This window comes from Aplidium turbinatum, chromosome 9 (assembly GCF_918807975.1).
Source record: "Aplidium turbinatum chromosome 9, kaAplTurb1.1, whole genome shotgun sequence".
Classification (NCBI taxonomy): domain Eukaryota; kingdom Metazoa; phylum Chordata; class Ascidiacea; order Aplousobranchia; family Polyclinidae; genus Aplidium; species Aplidium turbinatum.
This window is the reverse complement of record NC_137480.1, coordinates 3,792,356-3,811,634: the sequence shown is the minus strand read 5'-3', so window position 1 is coordinate 3,811,634 and position 19,279 is coordinate 3,792,356. Positions and strand designations below refer to the sequence as shown.

Here is a 19,279-nt window from a genome sequence, read left to right as displayed (position 1 = left end):
CGTCGCAAAGAATTAGATTGCTTTCAAGCTTTCTGATATCGGAAACGATACGTGCTGTTTACTGTGAAGAAAAACGTGAGAGAGTTGAATACCGTAATTACTGCAATTTATACTTTGGTTTCTTCCTACTCTCATATCGTATGCAGGCCCGTAACTAGCTTGGAGCACCAGGGGGGGCAATAAGTATTTTAGAGGGGGCCCAACTTTTACCTTCCGTGTCATGCACGAAAACGACATTAGTACACAATGTGGGTATATGTACGCAAAGTTAATTGTTAAATTACAGCGTTTACATTAGCATAGTTATCATAGAATCAGCAGCATGAACTGGCATTATAGAGTCAATTACATGCTGTAGCTTAAACAGTTATAATGACGACAGCATAGAAATTGAGAAGCAAAGTCATTTTTAAAACATCCAGTCATCATGATCTAGTGATAAAATTGTTAAAAATTGGCATAAAAACCGCAATGAATTTTATGATTTTGTAGTCGATTCTTTTGTTAGTTAATCCATTGCCTTTCATGGACTTCGAGTTCGTTTTAGTATAGCCTATTTACATTTTCCTCTAATACGCTGCATAAATTACACAATAGGCTATATACTATACATAGAAAATAGACGTTTAACTATGATCAAATAGGGCTGCAGCCGCTGCACCTGTGACATATCGTTTTGTAAGTAGATGTAGGCTACAATGCACCTTATTTTCTCTAGTGCAGAATCAACAATCATCTCTTCAAGGCAGGCGCGGATTTATGGGGGGGGCCCAGGGGGCCCGGGGCCCCCCCGAAATTTTGTGAAAAATTGTATGTTTCCGCATCAAATGGTTTGATATGCTTCTAAACAGCTAATATTAGTCCCTCGGCATCACAATTGATGAAAATGGTTGTTTTAATGTCTATTTTCTAGCATATCGTATGTGTCGTAGTATCATTGTTCATATCTGTTTAGCTTTTTCTTTCTTTTTTATTGATTTTCAAATTTTCTGGCCCTCCCCGAAAAAAACTCTTAGATTCGCGCCTGCTTCAAGGTCAATCCTTTATGATAGTAGTGAGAATGTACTTTACACCATCACTGAAATGTATCCTCGCCATAGATAGGTTAGGTCCTACCTTAACAGAAGGCGTGGATGGACTTCACTGAATCTATTAACAAAAACGTCCAGGTCTATTTTCTCGGTCATTTCCTTTTCAAGCCCCAACAGAACCAAGTTCGCCCTTCTCGTCTGGAACATAAACCTGCGTGTAGGCTTGTCTATCTAGGCTAGGCTTAGGCTATCCGCTCCGATAGCTCAATTGGTAGCGAGTGACATGAACGAAGAAGCTTTATGATCACGCGGCACTGGTTCGAATCTCGTGGTGTGCGCTTGAGCAACGCATTGTAATGAGAGATTTCCATTCAGCGGCACCTAATAGATAGAATAATTGCCCGGCAACAACACTTCAACAATGGGAAATTTCACTCTGTCAATCTCGGTAACCGGCCCTGTGTCAAGAGCCTCTACAAGTATGCGAAATTACTAGGAATAACCTGTCAAGGTTTTGTCAGTCCAAAGATAACGATTCAAAACCAATCAACCAACCGAGATAAGACCGAGAAGCCACTCTCACAAACTGCACTACTGGACCCGAATGATGCCACAGTGGCGGCAAGTTTATATACATTCAGGAATGCCAGTCGTTGATTGTAGACTACAGTTCCTTCAGTAGCTTACTATCTTGGAATCCTGGTGTTCTGCAACTTCCACATGGTCATGTAGGAACCGTTTTGCGACTTGCAATTCCGCTTCTCAAGTCTCATGGAATATCTATCTTCAGTTGCGTATATAGTGGATTGAGCGATTGAGCGATTCACTGTCGGCAGCCGTGGTCGAGTCGGCAGCCGTGGTCGAGTGTCGGCAGCCGTGGTCGAGTGGTTAGCGCGTTGGGCTCGCAGTCGAGAGCCTGCATGTTCGACTCCAGCCACCTGCAATTGCTGTTGTTTCTCTAGGCAAGAAACTTTACGATAATTGCCTCTACCCAGTGATCGATTTCGAGTAATGGGTAGTACCAAATTTAAGTCATAAGTAGAGTAGACAACCGGAAACAGACATTGCCGTCGGCTGCAGCGTGGGTCAGGTGTATGTCTGAAGGCGTACACCGATGCATAGCGCTCAAGTCCGCTTTCCCGCAATGCAGGATAAAGATAAACAAACAAACAAACAAACGGTCCAAGTGTTCATTTTTTCGTGAAAGGGCACGAACAGATGTGTAAAACCATGAATTGTCTGCAAATCTGAGTTTCAAATCCAAAACCATTTTGTCTACCTCAGCATTCATCAGTAACTTTCTCAGATCCTTTTCCTCCTTCATTCCTCCAGCAACTGGTAACTCTTCCATCACCAGGAAATCAGTAAGGCGTGTATTTAGAGTGTGCTTAGCAATTTGTTGCATTCCTGCAGAAGCGCACCATAGCCTATCCATCATCACTACGTAGTAACTGAATCACGCTTCATAAGCAAGCGTAGAGGCAGAATACGCAAAGTATTTCATGGCGAAAACAGCATTTATAAACTGCAAGTCAGCAAGTATACAAGCATACCTAGAATGCAAATGCCAAGATGGTTGTCAGTACTTTAATAACGCTTATAGTACGGTAACGCTTAGTTAACACACAATATTTACAATCAAACAACACAAGAAAATCGGGTATAAAACTAAAAAGTCAGCGAACAAAACTAATTAACATCATTTTCCCAGGGGGGGGCAACATTTTTGCAAGGGGGGCTTCGCCCCCCTTGCGCCCCTCCTAGTTACGGGCCTGATCGTATGGCCATGGTAACCACACGAATATCTTTTTGTGTTCTCACAAATCGATAAACTATCACAACAGAACTTCTTATCTAACCAAACAAACCAAAAGCTCAAAATGAAAATACTAAACTAGTGTTCTATAAAGCATTTTGTTTACAACTTGCTGTGTTTTTTATTAGTTTAAAACAAGCGACATAATTCAGAAAAGTTAATTGCGTAAAGTTCTCAATGATATCTTCTCTCACAATTCCTTGCTTTTGTATTGTTTCCCAAACAGCAAATCAATCGTGTAAAAAGTGTAAAAATTTGCTGTCTAGGTTGTGTATGTTGGCGTTTTTCTCTTTAACGAATACTTTTAATAACGAAATAACAATTTCAATGTTTCTTGTGACCAACGAGTGCAACCGTCCAAAAGTTCTTCTTCTTCTTCTTCGCTTGAACCTTCTTCGCCACTTCAAGGGTCGAGGGGTTCTGTCTTTTACCACCCTTGAGCAGTGGCGGCGACGCGGTGAAGATGTTTGGGCAGGTGTCGAGCAGCCATGATTCGTCATTCAGTTCACGCAGACCACGCACACCATTTGGCGCGTGGTAAACGGCGCAGTTGCAGACGGTGTGATCTGCGGTTTGTTCCTCCTTGCCGCACTCTCATATCGCGCATGGAGTCCAAAAGTTATCAGGATTTCAGAATGATTGATTAATAAAAACAGTAACAGCAGATAATTTTCAGTCTTGATTTTTAGTTACATGTTTCATATCCCACCACCTAAGCAAACTATATTTTTTGGCATAACATAGCAAGGGTCTGGTAAAAGGTAGAACCACCAAAACGCTAACCTTAAAGCTTGCTCAAGACCAAAATGATTCAGGAAATACAAAAGTACGGTCTTGAGATATTAATTGTTCTTATCGAGTATATAGCGACATAGCGTCACATTCACAGTGCAAACTATGCTCCTGGGCGTTGTAAGCGGTAGCGTTGAGAGGAGGGTCCAGAGGTAGCCTACTTTTGGACCCGGGCTCATAATGATTTTAAGGGCCCACAACCTTTCAAAGAGACCCGACAACTTAAAGATCCCACCGCATATTGTTTGGATATAGTGTCTTAGAAGGGTTATTATTTGGGGCCCACGAGAAGCTCATTGGTAGGCCTACCGGACCCAAATTATCCTCTCAAAGGCCGTGGTTGTACGAGACGGTAAAAAATGGGAAAAGTTCAAATTATAAGCCACAGCAGGCTCCCATTTATACCACATGAAATTGTTATTTTAAACTTATTCTGAACAAATTTACAATAAAAGTTACATAAAATTTACAAGTTAGTTTATTGCTTCACTGACGTTTCGCGCACCATAACAATGCGCATCGTCAGTGAAGCAATAAACCGTCCTGTTTATTGTTGCTTTTACTTTCAATTTCATCAGATGAACGTTGCATCTAGTGCTAGAAACGATAATTGTGTTGATGAACACCCAAACTTTTCAGTATTCATTAGAATTCTTGTTGCCCTCAACTGCAATTGGGATAGTCTTGCCCATTCCACCAATCATTTACTGATTTCACCATTTTCAATTCTTGCTTCCCGGTGAACAAAGAATGGTTTGAATGCATATGATCATAATTTGAATTAAATATGTCATCAAAATATATCCCATGTATTTTTCTACAAAGATGACAAAATCCTGTCGCTCGTCTTCGTTCTGGAATGCTATTTAACGGAATATTTCTCCATTCTAAATATTCCATGTAAGCAGTGTCATTTTTATCGAGGTAATTCAAATGCTTAACAAGTTCTTCAACTGAATAATTTTTAGCAAAAACGTAAGAATGTGGAAATGTTGCCGGCTCGTGAAATTCGGTTTCATCTGTTCCCCAGACAACAGGAACAGTCCCCCACCGAAGAGAGTGGTTGTAGAATTTCTCAGAGAAATAATCTTTACAATGCCGGCTGTTTTCAAAAGAAAAGAAAAATTTATATTCTTCGAATTTCCATTCTTTTAGCCTATCCCATTTGGAAAGCAACTTCCTGCTAAATCAATTTTCAACCCACCAGCTATCAGTTCTTTTACATATTTTAATCTTTCTTGAGCAGCGGCTTTCCAAGAGCAGTGGGAAATGACGACCAGAGCCAGTCTCTTCTTTCTTCTCATTAGTTGTTCTAGAGACAAACGTTGAGTTTCCGAACTGTTTCCGGTTTTCCTCGAAAGTATCATGGCTGGTGTTCCAAAAGGACTGAAGACATCCGAATCATGTCTGAAAAAAAAGCATAAAACTTACGACAAGTATTTATTGTAACAAAGCCACAAAGTTCCACTGAACACTTGTTATGACCATTTTAAAGCAGAAACAAATTGGTGTGAATCCTGAAAAACTGTTTAGAAGTTTCTACACTCCATATAAAGCTGCAATCAGCATACCTACAAGCAACCATAAAGCCTCCCCAGCAACCTTTATTGTATAAGATAGAGCAGACTATTGGAAAAACGTAAAAATCCTTTATGGAGTGCTTGTTGTTATCAAACACGTAGGCCAATCGCTTTTATTGGCATAATCGATTTATGTGCCGCATTTGAAAGGCAATCTCTTGCAGGGTAAACCTGGTAGTGTACGTTTTGTCGTATCCAGGCGTAGTGGTTTGTGGTATTAACTATTAATTGTATCTACTTTTAGTGGTAAAAGATTTAGATTAAGTGGACAAAGAAAGCCAATCTTCGTGCTCACCTTAGGCACCCCTTTAAGTGTGGTGCCAAAGACACAGCCTCATGCTCTTGAGTGCTGTCGAACCGGCGCCTTTTCAATTGAGTGCCAGAAGTGTTAGGCTACCACTCGGCTACGCGCTTCAGGTCGCAGTGGTGTCTGATTGACACAAAGTCAAATGACTACAATACAGATCACCGGCACGCAGGCCCGTATTTAGGGGGCAGAGGGCGCAGGTGCCCCGGGCCCCCCTTTTGAAGGGGCCCCCGATGTGGAAAAAATGTGAAATGTGATTTATTATTTTTTCTTTCAGCCTCTGAAGTTTCTGCAAAATGCTATGCCGTGCAGTGCTGTGCTGTGCTGTGCTGTGCTGTGCAGTGCTGTGCTGTGCTGTGCTGTGCTGTGCAGTGCTGTGCTGTGCAGTGCAGTGCTGTGCAGTGTTAGATTAATGCAACTGTAAACGTAAAGATGAAAATATTTTTTGCACGAGGCCCCTGGATCTAAAGTGCCCCGAGCCCCCCATCTGCTAAACACGGCCCTGCCGGCACGACTCGCGTTATAACATGCTTACGTCATCACGTCCATTTCGTAAACATGAATTTAAGGAAATATCTGAGAAAGAACAACTCGATGCCTTAGTTTCACTGATTCAATTCGAGATTGGATGATACAACATTTCAGATCATGTTTGTTCAGCTTTGACTTTATTGTTCAAACAAATGAAGCCTACAATGTTACGCCTCACAAAGTATTTCCTTGTAAGCATTTCATAGTGATATACGTGGTAGAATACAACATAAATCCTTAGAAAGGTAATTAGAAATTTGTTATGTTACCTATATGACATCGTTAAATTAAACTTCTTGTCGTATGATTTTGTGGTGAATCTTCCGCGCTTGATCGAACTCGGTGATTCTTCTGTCCACCAGACATAATACTGATCTGACCGCCTACGTAGAGAGAAAAGTAATAAATTGCAGTATAGTGTTTCACAAACAAAATATTTTAAACCCTGGAGCGACAACAAGCTTCAGGGATGAGCAAAGCGTTTCTTGTAATAAATTTTTTGCATCTCTGTCAAACATATTTTTGTACAATATTGAAAGCTGCTGTTTATTATTTTTATCAAGGAAGGTGAAGTTAATGCAAAGCTTGTCAATTATTCGCTTCAAACAATGCACCTACCCACACGGACGCTAAAAACACAAATAGGGTCCGCTGCCAACCGTTCAGTCTGCCTTTTATAGAAAAATAAAACAAGACACCTTTAAAAAAAATTTTCAATGAAAATATAGTGTCCTTTATCATTAGAGAAACGCACTCTAAACGCTTTCTTTTTGCAAGGTAAACCGAGTGCCTGGCATTTTTGTTGCATCTCAGGCTCCTATAATATTTCCGAGCCCCTAACATATTATGATTTCCTAAAAGCCCCCCGGATGACTTGGCCAACTTTAGCATTTACCTATAGTTTCACGTTTTCCCTGAGCAACCAGACGAGTCAGTTGAGGTAAGTTGTAGCCTATTACTGATCAGGCGTTTCACGTCGAGTTCTGGTTTGAAAAATAGGAGCAGTTTCAAGTTTAAATTCACACATTGATGCGATGACATATTTGAGCAGCCATTTCAGCTTATTCACATGAACATGAGCTCCATATCGCTGCATTACATTGTTTAAATGTTCATTTTTGTGTTTGTCAACTACTACTACTTGCTTCCACATTGTGCTTGTGTTCCATTTGTGTTGCCCCAAATCAGTTCGTTTTGCAGATTTTGCTGTCGTGGAGCGACAATAATTAAACCATGTCATTATATTATTAATCAATAGCTGAGTGGTTATCGCTTTTGGCTTCGGTGCTGGTGGATCTAAGTTCGATTCCAGGTCGCATCACCCCAAAAGACTTCAAAAGCGGTACCGATTGTGTTCTTTATTGCATGACGTAGTGAGAATAAGTCGAGTAATAATGTGGTGATATCGAAGTATGATACTATACAACTGAAAATGAGCCATGTTGCCAAAAGACCTTAGCGGTTGCAGAAAGACCACCATTCGTAGGTGTGTATGGTTTTCAATTGTATGCTCTACGCTATTGCCAGTTGCGTTCTTTGTTTAACTTAGGCCTATGTTTTCAGAACTGAAATGGAACTTATTATTTCCATTTTTAGGCCTAAGTTTGTTAAAACCTTGATGTCAACTAAAAGTAAAGTAAATTACGTGCCTGCCTAAACGTTTTCCAAAAACGCAGAGTTTGAAAATTGATACGAAAAAATTTGACTTGTTTGAAAATTCAAGTTCTGGGTGTACGTATGTGCAGGACTTGCATAACAGTATAGGTTCGAGCCTGACTCGGGAATAGGCTATTTGGGCTTTTTTATTTAACCGTATTGTTTAAAATGACGTACAGAAAAATAGCAACGTTGCCACTTGTTTGTGGACAGATGTGGATAAAATTAATAGAAATCAGCTCAGCCAAAATATGGAAACGAAGTTGTTGTCAACCAAGTCATAGCCTTTAAAGCTCAGTAAGAAAGATGTACTTGCATCGGGGGGCCCATCGGGATGCATTTTTTGACTTGCAAAACTGGCACGCATGTGTTCAGTGTCGACATAGCTCACTGTCCTCCCCAATAGCTCAGTTGGTTAAGCGCTTGACTTCGTGCAAAAAGAACTTTAAGATCAAGGCGCCGGTTCGGCTCTCGGGGAGTGTGCTTGAGCAACGTATTCTAAGGAATGCTCTCCATTCAGCGACACCTAATGGATGGAATAATAATCCGCCCCGATAGCTCAATTGGTTAGCGTGTCCCTTCTGGAACGGAGAAGCTTCAAGATCAAGCTGCGCTGGTTCGACTCTCGAGGTGTGCGCTTGAGCAACGCACGTTAAGAACTGCTCTCTATTCAGTGGCATTTAATGAATGGAATAATTCCACGACAACAAGAATTCAACAATCAAAAACTGCACTCTGTCAATCTCGGTGACCGGGCCTGCATCAGTAATTCAAAGCCTCTACAAGTATACGAAACTGCCAGGATTAAGCTCTGCAAGAATCTTTCCCAGTCCGAGGATAAGATACAATCAATCAATCAATAATTCCCCGACAACAACACTTCAACAATTGGAAATTTCACCCTCTCAATCTCGATAACGGATTCTGCGTCAGTGGTTTAAAGGTTCTGCAAGTATTCTAAAGAAACACCTATGAGAGGCTTTCTCAGTCTGGCGATTATAATTCAAAGCCAACCAACCATGTCAAATCGCCAAATCTTTAACAGCCACTTTTTTGAATTATTTTTCAAATTTCTGCTTGAATGGTCTTTGATTTTGAGCTGCTGCATCTTCAGAAAGGTCGAAGTCCGTTTTGGAAAAAGATAAAACAGAAGAGCTGTACTTTTTGAACATGTTTACCGAAATTGCGATGCACATTTCATTATTCTCCTTGAAACTTTGGACACAACAAAATAGTGAAACGTAAACCAAGTCTTCCTCTTTTCAAAAAAGAAGTAAAATCAATGTTTTGGCGGACTACTACCAGAGTTATGGTAATTGCAAAAAGTGTAGGCTAGGCCTACTTGTTTTAATGTTTGGTCTTTTTAAAGAGTCCGTGTCGGTTAATGCGCTTGAAACGCTTGAACATTGTATCATTCAATACATTCGTAAATAAATAATATACAAATGTAATAAACGAAAAATGTGCTGCTGAGACGCTGTTAGGTTTGCACACAAATTTTCAGAGATCTACACTTCTACAGTCTCTAGTTCTATCTCCACTAGTAGCCTAATGTATGTCTTTATATTGCGCTATATATTGCTTTTTATCGCAATACGTATTGCTTTTTATCGCAATACGTGTTGCTTCAATACGCAAATACGTATTGCTTTTTCAGCTTTAAAAAGCAGACAGTGTCAGTGCAGCCGTATAGGCGCAGTCGAGTACATTATAATTCTGAATCTGTTCTATTTGCTAAGTGCCAAGCAGAAACAAGATTCAGTACAACTTCTGAAAAGTGTTTGATATAACCTGACAGAGTATCGAACCTAAACCTACCAATGCAGACACACCATCTCCGAAGTCGTCGAGTCGAAATGATAAATTATGATGTCATTATATTGGACCATTTTGAAATGTTCAACTTGATAAATTTTAGACAAGATTTAGCCTTGATGTCCAATGGGGATGAAACATTTGATCACAAAATAATTTACAGTTATAGTCTGGCAATGATAACTTAGTTCAAGACATTGTCCCATTAGTCTACTCACCTTGATGCAGGCCAGGGCTGTTTATCAATTTCTTTAACGTAAAGCACCACTGCTTTTGTATCCGGATGGGTAACCTGTAAATTAACTAAATGTTATTACTCTCACAACAAAAATACATTAACTGGCATTAACGACGTAATCGCCTGCTTATTCTACTGTGTATCAGGCTCACCATGGCAAGGGACAATAACTTGCCCTACAATGCTGCATTGTCGTTCCATGCTAGTTGTTGCTCTGCACCTTATTTTCGTAACACAATACAACAGGCCTGCACCACTGACGCAGGCCTAGTTAAAGAGATCGACCGAAAAAGTTTCCGCTTTTTTTTTAAAGTCTTGTCTGTGAATGATTCAATACATTAGGTGCCGCTAAATGAAGAGGTAATCCTTAAAACAAGTTACTAAAGTGCCCACCCTGAGAGTCGAACCAGGGCCGCTTGGTCTTGATTTTTTTTTTCTTGCACAAAATCGAAAGCTCAGTCAACTGGGCTACAAGGTGGACACGAAGATTGGCTTTCTTGCCTTCCCCTCCACTTAATCTAAATCTTCAATCACCGGGCGTAAGCCTGGATACGACAACAACTGAGCTATCGTGGAGGATTAAATTGTTTACAATCCAGGCAAGCGTGTATTAATTATTATTGTGTAGTGATAGCCTACCTCAAACCCAATAGAAAATGATGCTACAAACAATTTGTCATAACCTGGAGATCATAGCCGTACGAGACCAAACCATTTTGGGGGGGCAGAACGTAAATTTGCCCAAATCTGCACGCTTTTATAGAAATTTCCCAAATATAATGTATGCGGTGCATGATAACAGTGGAAAATTAACATAACAAGATCACCAGCTAGCTAGAATTTCTTACCCAAGTAATCAAGATAGAACAACTGAATTCATCTTTGAATATACCTTGCTTGTGCATTGCTCGATGCTTCTGCACTTTGGCATGGTAGGTAGGAGTTACATTTAGGAGTATTATATATTTCAGCAGTAGCATTTTAAATGTTGGTGAAATTAACATGACACAGTTGCATAATCTAAATATTTATTTTGTATCTTGGAGCGCAACTGCATCATTTTAACTTGGGTAGATTTATAAAAGTAACCAAACAAAGCTAAGCAACACCACAACATTAACATTACATTGAACAGGTACAGTATAACATTTTTTTGATGTTGAGGTGTTGCTTAGCTATGTCCGTTAATGGTTGAAAAAGTAGGCTAATGTAACCTCTCCACACGAATTGTTTTATAAAAGTACGGTACTCACCAGATTTATATAAATTCATATTTTGTAGTTGCCCAAATCAAGATGATGCATTTATGGATATTATGAAAAAAATTAAAGACTTTGTAGATTTTGATGCCGAGGCAACTGCATCATGTCAATTTGGGCAGTTTCATAAATAGACTATGATCAGATAATTTCATATTTTTTTGTTGCTCAAATCTAAACGATATGGGAAAAATTAATGAACTTGTTCATTTTGGGGAAACTGCCTCACGCTAATTTGGGCAGTTGCATAAACAGACTATAATCACTAATCAGTTTCATCAGATAATGTCATGTTTTCAGCTGCTCAAATCAACACGATGCATTTGTGAAAATTAATAAAATTAGCTATATAGCAAATTTTGTGTTTTGATTTGGGCAGTTTCACAAAAGTATTAGAGACATATTTTGGTGGCTACCCAAATTGGCATGATGCAGTTGGTTAAATGAATTTCGTACTACAGTTTGATCAACATACAATACATCAATACGGGTGTGCCAAATGAAAATTTTGCGGCACATTTCTTGTGCAAATAAGAGGCTGTACTTAGTTTGATAGGTAAAAGATATTAACTTGTAGTTTTTCTTAATTCATGCAATTTTAAAGCTTTTTATATAGCAATTTTTGCCCTAATAATTGCAAGATTTTTCCCGAATTTGCGACGTTTTGGAACAACAGGGGGGCAGCTGCCCCCCCCTGCCCCCCTGGCTCGTACGGCTATGCTGGAGATATAGGAACGTTTGCTTTCAGGTCGGCCTCCATACTTTTATCAAACACAAAGCGCTGCTTATTGTTGTTTATATTCATAACCAAAAAAGTTTGCTCATATTTGTAGGTGCTGCTGATAAAGCTCAGAAATTGTAACAAAGATTTTATATTTTTAGATGTTCAAACTTCTGTAGAAGTTTTACAGATTGCTTTGTCTGCGTTAAGCATTGCGCACAGACGAGACTTACATTTCGATAACCTCTGACTATATTGGTATGAGGCCTTTTTTTGGATCCATGGAAAACGGATCCTTAATTTATTTGAATAGGAAATTTTCTTCCTGAGTCGTTGTTGATTGCTGGACAGCTCTTAAAAGATTTTAAAATGCTTTCACAGCCGTTCAAAGCACATTTACCAGCGGAATCTAGCAGTGGGACACGTGTTTGCAGGCCTGATATACGACCGGCTTTTTAGATTATATACAAACCGCTAGGCCACTATTTTATGAATTAGGGGTTCATTAACCTACTTGCAGAATGAGAGACGACACAACACAAAATTCTTTTGCAGCATGCACTAGGCCAGTGATTTTCAACCGGTGTTCCGCGGAACACTGGTGTTCCGTGAAAGATCGTCAGGTGTTCCGCAAGAAATTTATTAGTTTGACTAGTGTTCCATGGAACACCGGTCGAAAATCACTCCTTTGACACAATTAATGTGCACAAATAGCTATTATTCATGGCGTTCTTTAATACAGGCCATGACAACAGCGAGCGCTTCTCGCCGGCTGAAGGCTGATCAAAGGTCACTCGCGATCGCAAAAAGCAGCGCATTTCAGGTTGAAACGAAGAAAGTTTTAATTATTGCATCATAATATCAAAAATTATTGTATTAATTATTGCATCATAATATCAAGAGTAATTTTCGTCAGCAGAAACTTAGGGTTCAGATAAAGAACAGTTAAGCAAAGGACTTGAAGGTTACTGAAGAGTTAGGTTTGCAGCAAGTGGTTATTTTATTTATGTTTGCAGCAAGTGGTTATTTTATTTAACAACTTATTGTTACTTCAACAGTGCTACATATAGACTTGAAAACAGTACGAAAAATCATAATTAATTTTAGCTTTCGAGTTTAAAGTTTAAACTGGTAATAATGGATAGATATTTGAAAAGGAAATGTGCAAATGAACAGGCTAGTTCTGGTAACAATGAAAAGAAAGCAAAATCTGTGATGAGACAATACAGTGAAGATTACATATCGTTTGGATTTACTTTCTCTGGTGATCCTACTGCCCCGATCCCATTATGTATGATATGTGGGAAAGAGCTATGCAACAGTGCCATGGTTCCAGCCAAGCTGAAGCGTCATTTAGAAACAAACCACCCGTCATTAAAAAACAAGAAAAAAGATTATTTCGTTCGCCTTCGTAAAGACATTGAAGTGCAAGCGAATTTCATGAAACGAGTAACAACAGTATCTGAAAAAGCTCTAAAAGTGAGCTACCTTGTAGCTGAGCTTGTAGCTAAGTCAAAGCAGCCACATACTGCAGCAGAAAAAATAATACTACCGGCTTGTAAGATGATTGTAAATGAGATGCTTGGTCCTGATGCAGTTAAACAAGTAGCTAAAATCCCGCTCTCGGACAACACAATTGCTAGACGGATCGAAGACATGTCTGTGGACATCGAAAAAGTTGTTTTGGAAAAGGTACGTATCAGCGGAAAATTTTCATTACAACTTGATGAGTCGACAGACATCAGTGGACATGCTCAACTCTTGGCAAACGTACGTTTTGTGGATGGTGATTCTATCACAGAAAACTTTTTGTTTTGCAAGAGACTGCCTGAGAAGACAACCGGGGAAGAAATATTTCGTGTTACCTCAGATTATTTTGAACAAGGAGGACTTGAATGGAAGAACTGTAATAGTGTCTGTACAGATGGAGCAGCAGCCATGGTCGGACGTCACAAAGGCTTTGTTAGCAGAGTTAAGGAGAAACACCCAGCTGTCATACTTACACACTGCTTTTTGCACCGAGAAGCCTTAGTTGCAAAAACTTTGCCAGCAGATTTAGCTTCTGTGCTTGATGCTGTGGTGAGGATGGTTAATTTTGTCAAAACAAGACCACTAAAAAGTCGCATATTCGCAGCTTTATGCGAAGAAATGGGAGCAGAGTATACAACTTTACTGCTTCACACGGAAGTCAGATGGTTATCAAGAGGAAAAGTCTTAGCTCGTGTTTATGAATTGAAAAATGAGCTAAAGATATTTTTAACGGATGAAGGCTTTGATGGGGCAAAGCTGCTGGCATGTGATGATTGGTGTGCAAAGTTAGCATACATGGCTGACATATTCCATCATTTAAATGAATTGAACACACGGATGCAAGGCCGAAATGAAAATCTTCTGACAAGCACAGATAAAATACATGGATTTCGTTCAAAAGTGCAGCTTTGGCAACGACATGTGAAAAATACAGTCCTTGATATGTTTCCACTCACCCAAAAATGTCAAAGAAATGTGAACACTGCTGCTCTATGCGAGACTATAGAAAAACATTTGAAAACTCTCGAGGAGAAACTGTCTTTTTATTTCCCTTCTGCTCCTACCGAACGCTTTGACTGGGTCAGGGATCCTTACAGCTCAGCAACAGCTTTTGACAAAGTCATGACTGTACAGGAGCAAGAAGAATTTATTCAACTTAGACAAGATCGCACGTTAAGATTGAGATTTTCCGATCTACCTTTGGAACGTTTTTGGGTGATGACTTCCAAGGAGTTTCCTATTGTGGCAAACAATGCTATTTTGACTTTGCTTCCATTTTCAACAACTTATCTGTGTGAGATGAGTTTTGCAAGCATGACTGCTATAAAAGTTAAAAAACGAGAAAAATTGAGAACTGTTGAGGAAGAGCTTCGCGTTTGTCTTTCTGCAATTCCTGCCCGAATATCAGCTTTGTGCTCATCCAAACAGGCCCAGATATCGCACTGAGAAAGCTGACAGCCAATAAATTGTTGTTGTGCTGTTTATATTATTGCATCATTATAAAATTTCGTTTGGTGTTCCGCAAGATTATTTTAATGCATAAACTGTTCCGTGGCTCAAAAAAGGTTGAAAAACACTGCACTAGGCTATTATTCCCAGCATTTTTTGCATATCTTTATCTGCAACATTTATTTTATTGCTTGATTGTGCGTTTTGAAGGCTGAATATTAATCGAGTTGATTTTTTCTTGAAATTATTTTTGAAACACCAACAAATGGGGTGTTTGACATACTGCTAAAACGAAACATCCTAATTTAATATGTTTTGTCAAAACAAAACTCAGAAAACATCAGAGGAAGCGAGAACAGCAGAAAATAAATGGATTTGAGACACCCACTACAGTATATGCCCAAACTCCAGCAAGCAGGCGATTGAAGTCAAGAAAAAGTTTCCTTGCTTCAGTTATCCCACTGGGTCAAGATGAGGTCGCCGCGACCTCATCTTGTCACTGGGTCAAATTCTTTGGAAAACACAAGTTGTAAATGTGGACAGGAGCAAACGATGCAACATCTCCTCGAATGCCTTTTCCTAAAAGCAAGATGCTCTGCACAGGATTTAGCCAAGTTCAACGATAGAGCAAGAGCTTGCGTGATGCTCTGGGCTACGACCGTGTGACACACAATAAAGAAAAGAATTAGTTTGCTGCAATTTTGCCTAAGTTCTGTAAGTAAGAAAACAAAAAGAAAACGAAGCAACATGATCTAATATGCTTTTTCAAAACAAAACTAACCTCGAAATAATTGTCTTTTCAGTTTTTCAAATGCTCCAATAAAGTTAAAGTAAATCACAGCATCCTCAGTAAGATCATGTCAAGAGCTTATCTTTGAAATAATTTAATGAGAAATCTTTGCCGAGTTATATGTTTTGAAATTCTTATGCTTTTCATTAAAGCATCAAGCGTACAAAGAAACAAAACTCTTTCAATTTCAAAATAAAAAGAGGCAAAGTAATTTCTGATGAAAGTTTGTTTTATTTCAATATTAGCTTTTCAAGCTTATGATGCCCTTGTAGTTTAAAAGCGACATGTCGTTTGTGAGGTGACGAAGCAACAAACTTAATACGATTTCTATCAAAAAGCATTTCTAATATATTGACCAATTTTTTGTCGTAAGTCACTTTGCAAGCACCGCATTCTGTCCAGTTCAGCCAGAATGATGGTTGTGGTGGATGGATAGGGCGAGACCACACCACAATGTTCACCTGAAAATAAAGTTATAATTTTAATTTTTTTTAGATTCAATTTATTTTTACTGCAGCAGCGATGTCGGATGTAGACTATGCAGATTATTACGAGATGCCGAAGCAAATTGATTAATATGACATGTCACTTGTTTTCTTTAAAAAGATTAGCCTATTTGAAAAAAGTTATTAATATACTGAAGTAGTTTACAAGACGGGCTTTCAAAAACAAGAGTAAAATTTATTCAAAGAAAAAATTGAGATAACACTTTTGGTTTAAAAATGCGAATAGTCAAATAATCTACAAAACTCTGTACAGTCAATCTCTGTAATCTTTGAAACAGCCATTTTCTGTCTTTAAACTAAGTCCAAAACTTTTTTTAGCTAAAATGCTTTTAATCAGAGTGAAGGAATAAAAAAAAAACATTTGGCCTATATGCAGGGCCGTTAAAAGGATAATTTGGACCCGATACCAATCTGATCCTCTGGTCCCAAACCAAGGCACTTCAAAGAAAAACGCAGCGTATTCAATGAATACGGAACGTGGTAAATTCTTTAAGTTTCCGGATCTTTTGAAAAGGTTACAGGGCCGTAAAATCATCCCGGGCCCGGATCCAAAACTACCCCTGTACCCCCTGTCAATGCTACTGCTCCTGTACCCCCCTGTACCCCCTTGTCAATGCTACTGCCCCTGTACCCCCTGTACCCCTGTACCCCCTGTACCCCCCTGTCAATGCTACTGCCCTTGTACCCCCCTGTACCCCTTGTCAATGCTACTGCCCCTGTACCCCCCTGTCAATGCTACTGCGTATATGAAATTTGTGAGACAGGATTATGACAACATCTTTACAAATTCCTGGCTATGCTACCCGCTGGCTTAAGACAAAAAATATTAATAACCAAAATACACAGGTGCAAAGATTTTGTCTTCACTAACTTTATCACCTTTTTATTGGCAGTTGTCAAGGCTTTGTCCAAATTTGTCTCCAATGCAGAAAGCTTGTATTTCGTTTCGAATTCAGCCAATCTTGGATTTTTATATTCGATTGTTCGAGTCAAACGAAAGTAAACTGATTTGTTAGCCAGCAAATAGACGACGTTAAACAAAATTACCACACCAAAAAGCAAAATCAATCGGAATTTATAAAAGAGTCTTGAATTTGGCAACATATTTGATTTTTCTGCAATTTACTATAAAAACATTTTATAGTAACTTTCATGGCAATTAATCATAATAGTTACTTTTACAAATAGTGAAACACCTTGACTGTACCAACACTTTTTTGTAAAGGATTTCAAGTTATCAGTTGTGGGTACAAACAGGTGGGACTATGAAGCCTTTGGATAAAACATCTACTAAAAAATGTCAAATACATGGTAGAACCTTCATTCTGGTGTCTCTTGGGGGGTTTTAAAGGGTGAGGAATTACTTTTTCATACTTTTTACCTTCTATAAGATCATCTGAAGGTCATTTAAAGGTCAAATCACATAAAAATAGCGCAAAATCACTCAAAATATTGCATATTTTCTCACTTAAACAACTGAAACACACAGTATGTTCCCCTGTGATTGAATTAAAATCTATCCATGGAAAGTTTAGCCTGGATAGTTTAACAGAAACATGTCTAAGACGAACAATTCAGTTATTCTTGAAATAAGATAATTGAAAGTTAATTTTTCTACAATATATATTTAACATTTTTAGGTAAAAATTGCTAGAACAATGTTATTTCAAGGGACTCATCACAATGAAATTTGTAAAAATGAGTTTTTTCTCACTAATGACGGTTGACTATTCGCGTGTGGATTGCAAGTAAGTGTCTTCGTGTGTACTTGAATAAACCTTTAGTCAGCTAAAGTCAGTATCGTAATCAATTGAAGCCTAACCTGGTAGCCGTTCTTGTCGGACAAAGTAAAGCACAACTGTTGGATGCAGGGTCCGTTAAAGACCCAGCAAAATTCGGTTGTTACATTATTGGCATACTAACTAAACTACTTGTTAGCATACTAAAGATAGGCTACTTGTTCAGTTTTTAGTAGAGAGTTTTTCTTTTTTTCTCAAACAGCCGAGTTGTCTTTCTTTGTCACTGTTGTCAAGCACAAATGCTTTCAAAAGAATGTTTGATAAAGTAAGACATGCTCCTTGAATTACAACCATTGGACCATCGATTCGACGCATAGCATGGCTGAGATGAGCTCGGCAGCAATGCAAGTTGCACTTACCAAACAGTTTATAGGCTGAGTGTACGAAATGTACTGTTGAGAGTAGAGGTACAGTTAGTCCACCTCTATTTAAGTTTGTGAGAAACTCCGAATTAATCCGATGGTCGTCGTCATTTTCACTTTCGATACGCAAGATATTAGCTCGATATTAGTATTCCAAGTATCCAGCTAGAAAAATACATTTATGTTTGACACTGTCATTAGATTGCACTAGATTTTCAGTGTCAGCAGTGGTGATGTCAAATTGAACATCATCAATGCAAATGTTAGAGATGCAAGGCACATCATGAGACTCGCACGGAGTTGACTCATATTTTAAAAGTGCATGGTGGTTTTGGTTTTTGCAGCTGCCTTTATATCTGCAATGTCAATATAGAAATTACCTCCACTGCGTTGTCTGGCTTGACCAAAGAACTTTTCAAGGGCCTCATCAGCAAACACACCAGGTAGAACGTAGATGAAGTTGTGCTGAGTCAGTAGCAACTCTGCGGCCTCGATGTTGGCTCTTGTAAACAGTACAAATGCTTCTGCAGTTTGCTTAGTATAAGCTTTTGCGTCCGACTTCGACCACCTGACCATTAGGGTGGTTCGTTTTTGAACTTTTTTTTAAACTTTCTCGGGGTAGTGGGGAAATGGTGCCAATGAGTGAGAAAACGCTCATGACAAAATTTGAGATTTGTAACAAATTGTCTTCAGCCTCCTCATGGGGCTCAAAAATCGAAAAATGAGGTCAAAAACGCAATTTTTACAAAAATATTTTTAGTTTGGGTAGATACAATATTGTTTAGATATATTTAATTAACCTAAGCAAAAAAATTGGATTCATTTAAACTATTCCTTCAGCTTCCTCACAGCTTCTGAAAATTTCCATTTTGCTGAAAATTTCGCATTTTTGTGAGTGGTTACATGATACATAATTGCGTTAGACATTTTGCCAGCTATAAAACGTCATTGTACTTTTCTTTATAGACCTGCCCTAAGCTGTTGCGTCATTTTTTAATGAAATTGGGTTAATTTGATAGGAAAAAGTGACTTCTTTTATTTGAATTTACGTCACTGACGAAGTTTGTGGTTATGTAGCCACCCACAAAAATGCAAAA

The 19,279-nt window shown here is 38.8% G+C and overlaps 1 protein-coding gene and 1 long non-coding RNA gene across 2 annotated transcripts; both read right to left on the bottom strand.

The window, feature by feature from the left end:
- Window positions 1-2,604: 2,604 nt before the first annotated feature.
- Window positions 2,605-17,181, bottom strand: LOC145777427 (3-galactosyl-N-acetylglucosaminide 4-alpha-L-fucosyltransferase FUT3-like). Its single transcript, XM_082588799.1, has 5 exons — window positions 16,901-17,181; window positions 15,872-15,976; window positions 9,747-9,820; window positions 6,327-6,440; window positions 2,605-5,046 (listed from the first exon to the last, which is right to left on the bottom strand). The coding sequence occupies exons 1-5, from the start codon at window positions 17,123-17,125 to the stop codon at window positions 4,791-4,793; spliced, it is 774 nt and encodes a 257-aa protein (XP_082444925.1). The 5' UTR covers window positions 17,126-17,181; the 3' UTR covers window positions 2,605-4,790.
- A 680-nt stretch (window positions 17,182-17,861) lies between these two features.
- Window positions 17,862-18,833, bottom strand: LOC145777602 (uncharacterized). The gene is made up of 2 exons (XR_014290333.1): window positions 18,563-18,833; window positions 17,862-18,347 (listed from the first exon to the last, which is right to left on the bottom strand). It is a non-coding gene; the product is annotated as an uncharacterized LOC145777602 (long non-coding RNA).
- Window positions 18,834-19,279: the final 446 nt, after the last annotated feature.

What these genes read in the sequence shown, in the direction of transcription:
- LOC145777427 (XM_082588799.1), bottom strand. Translation starts at nt 17,125, where the DNA reads ATGTTGCCAAATTCAAGACTCTTTTATAAATTCCGATTGATTTTGCTT. An exon ending in TGACTTACGACAAAAAATTG is followed by an intron (nt 9,821 to 15,871) that starts GTCAATATATTA and finishes GTTAATTTACAG; the next exon opens with GTTACCCATCCGGATACAAA. An exon ending in CAGCCCTGGCCTGCATCAAG is followed by an intron (nt 6,441 to 9,746) that starts GTGAGTAGACTA and finishes CTCTCTACGTAG; the next exon opens with GCGGTCAGATCAGTATTATG.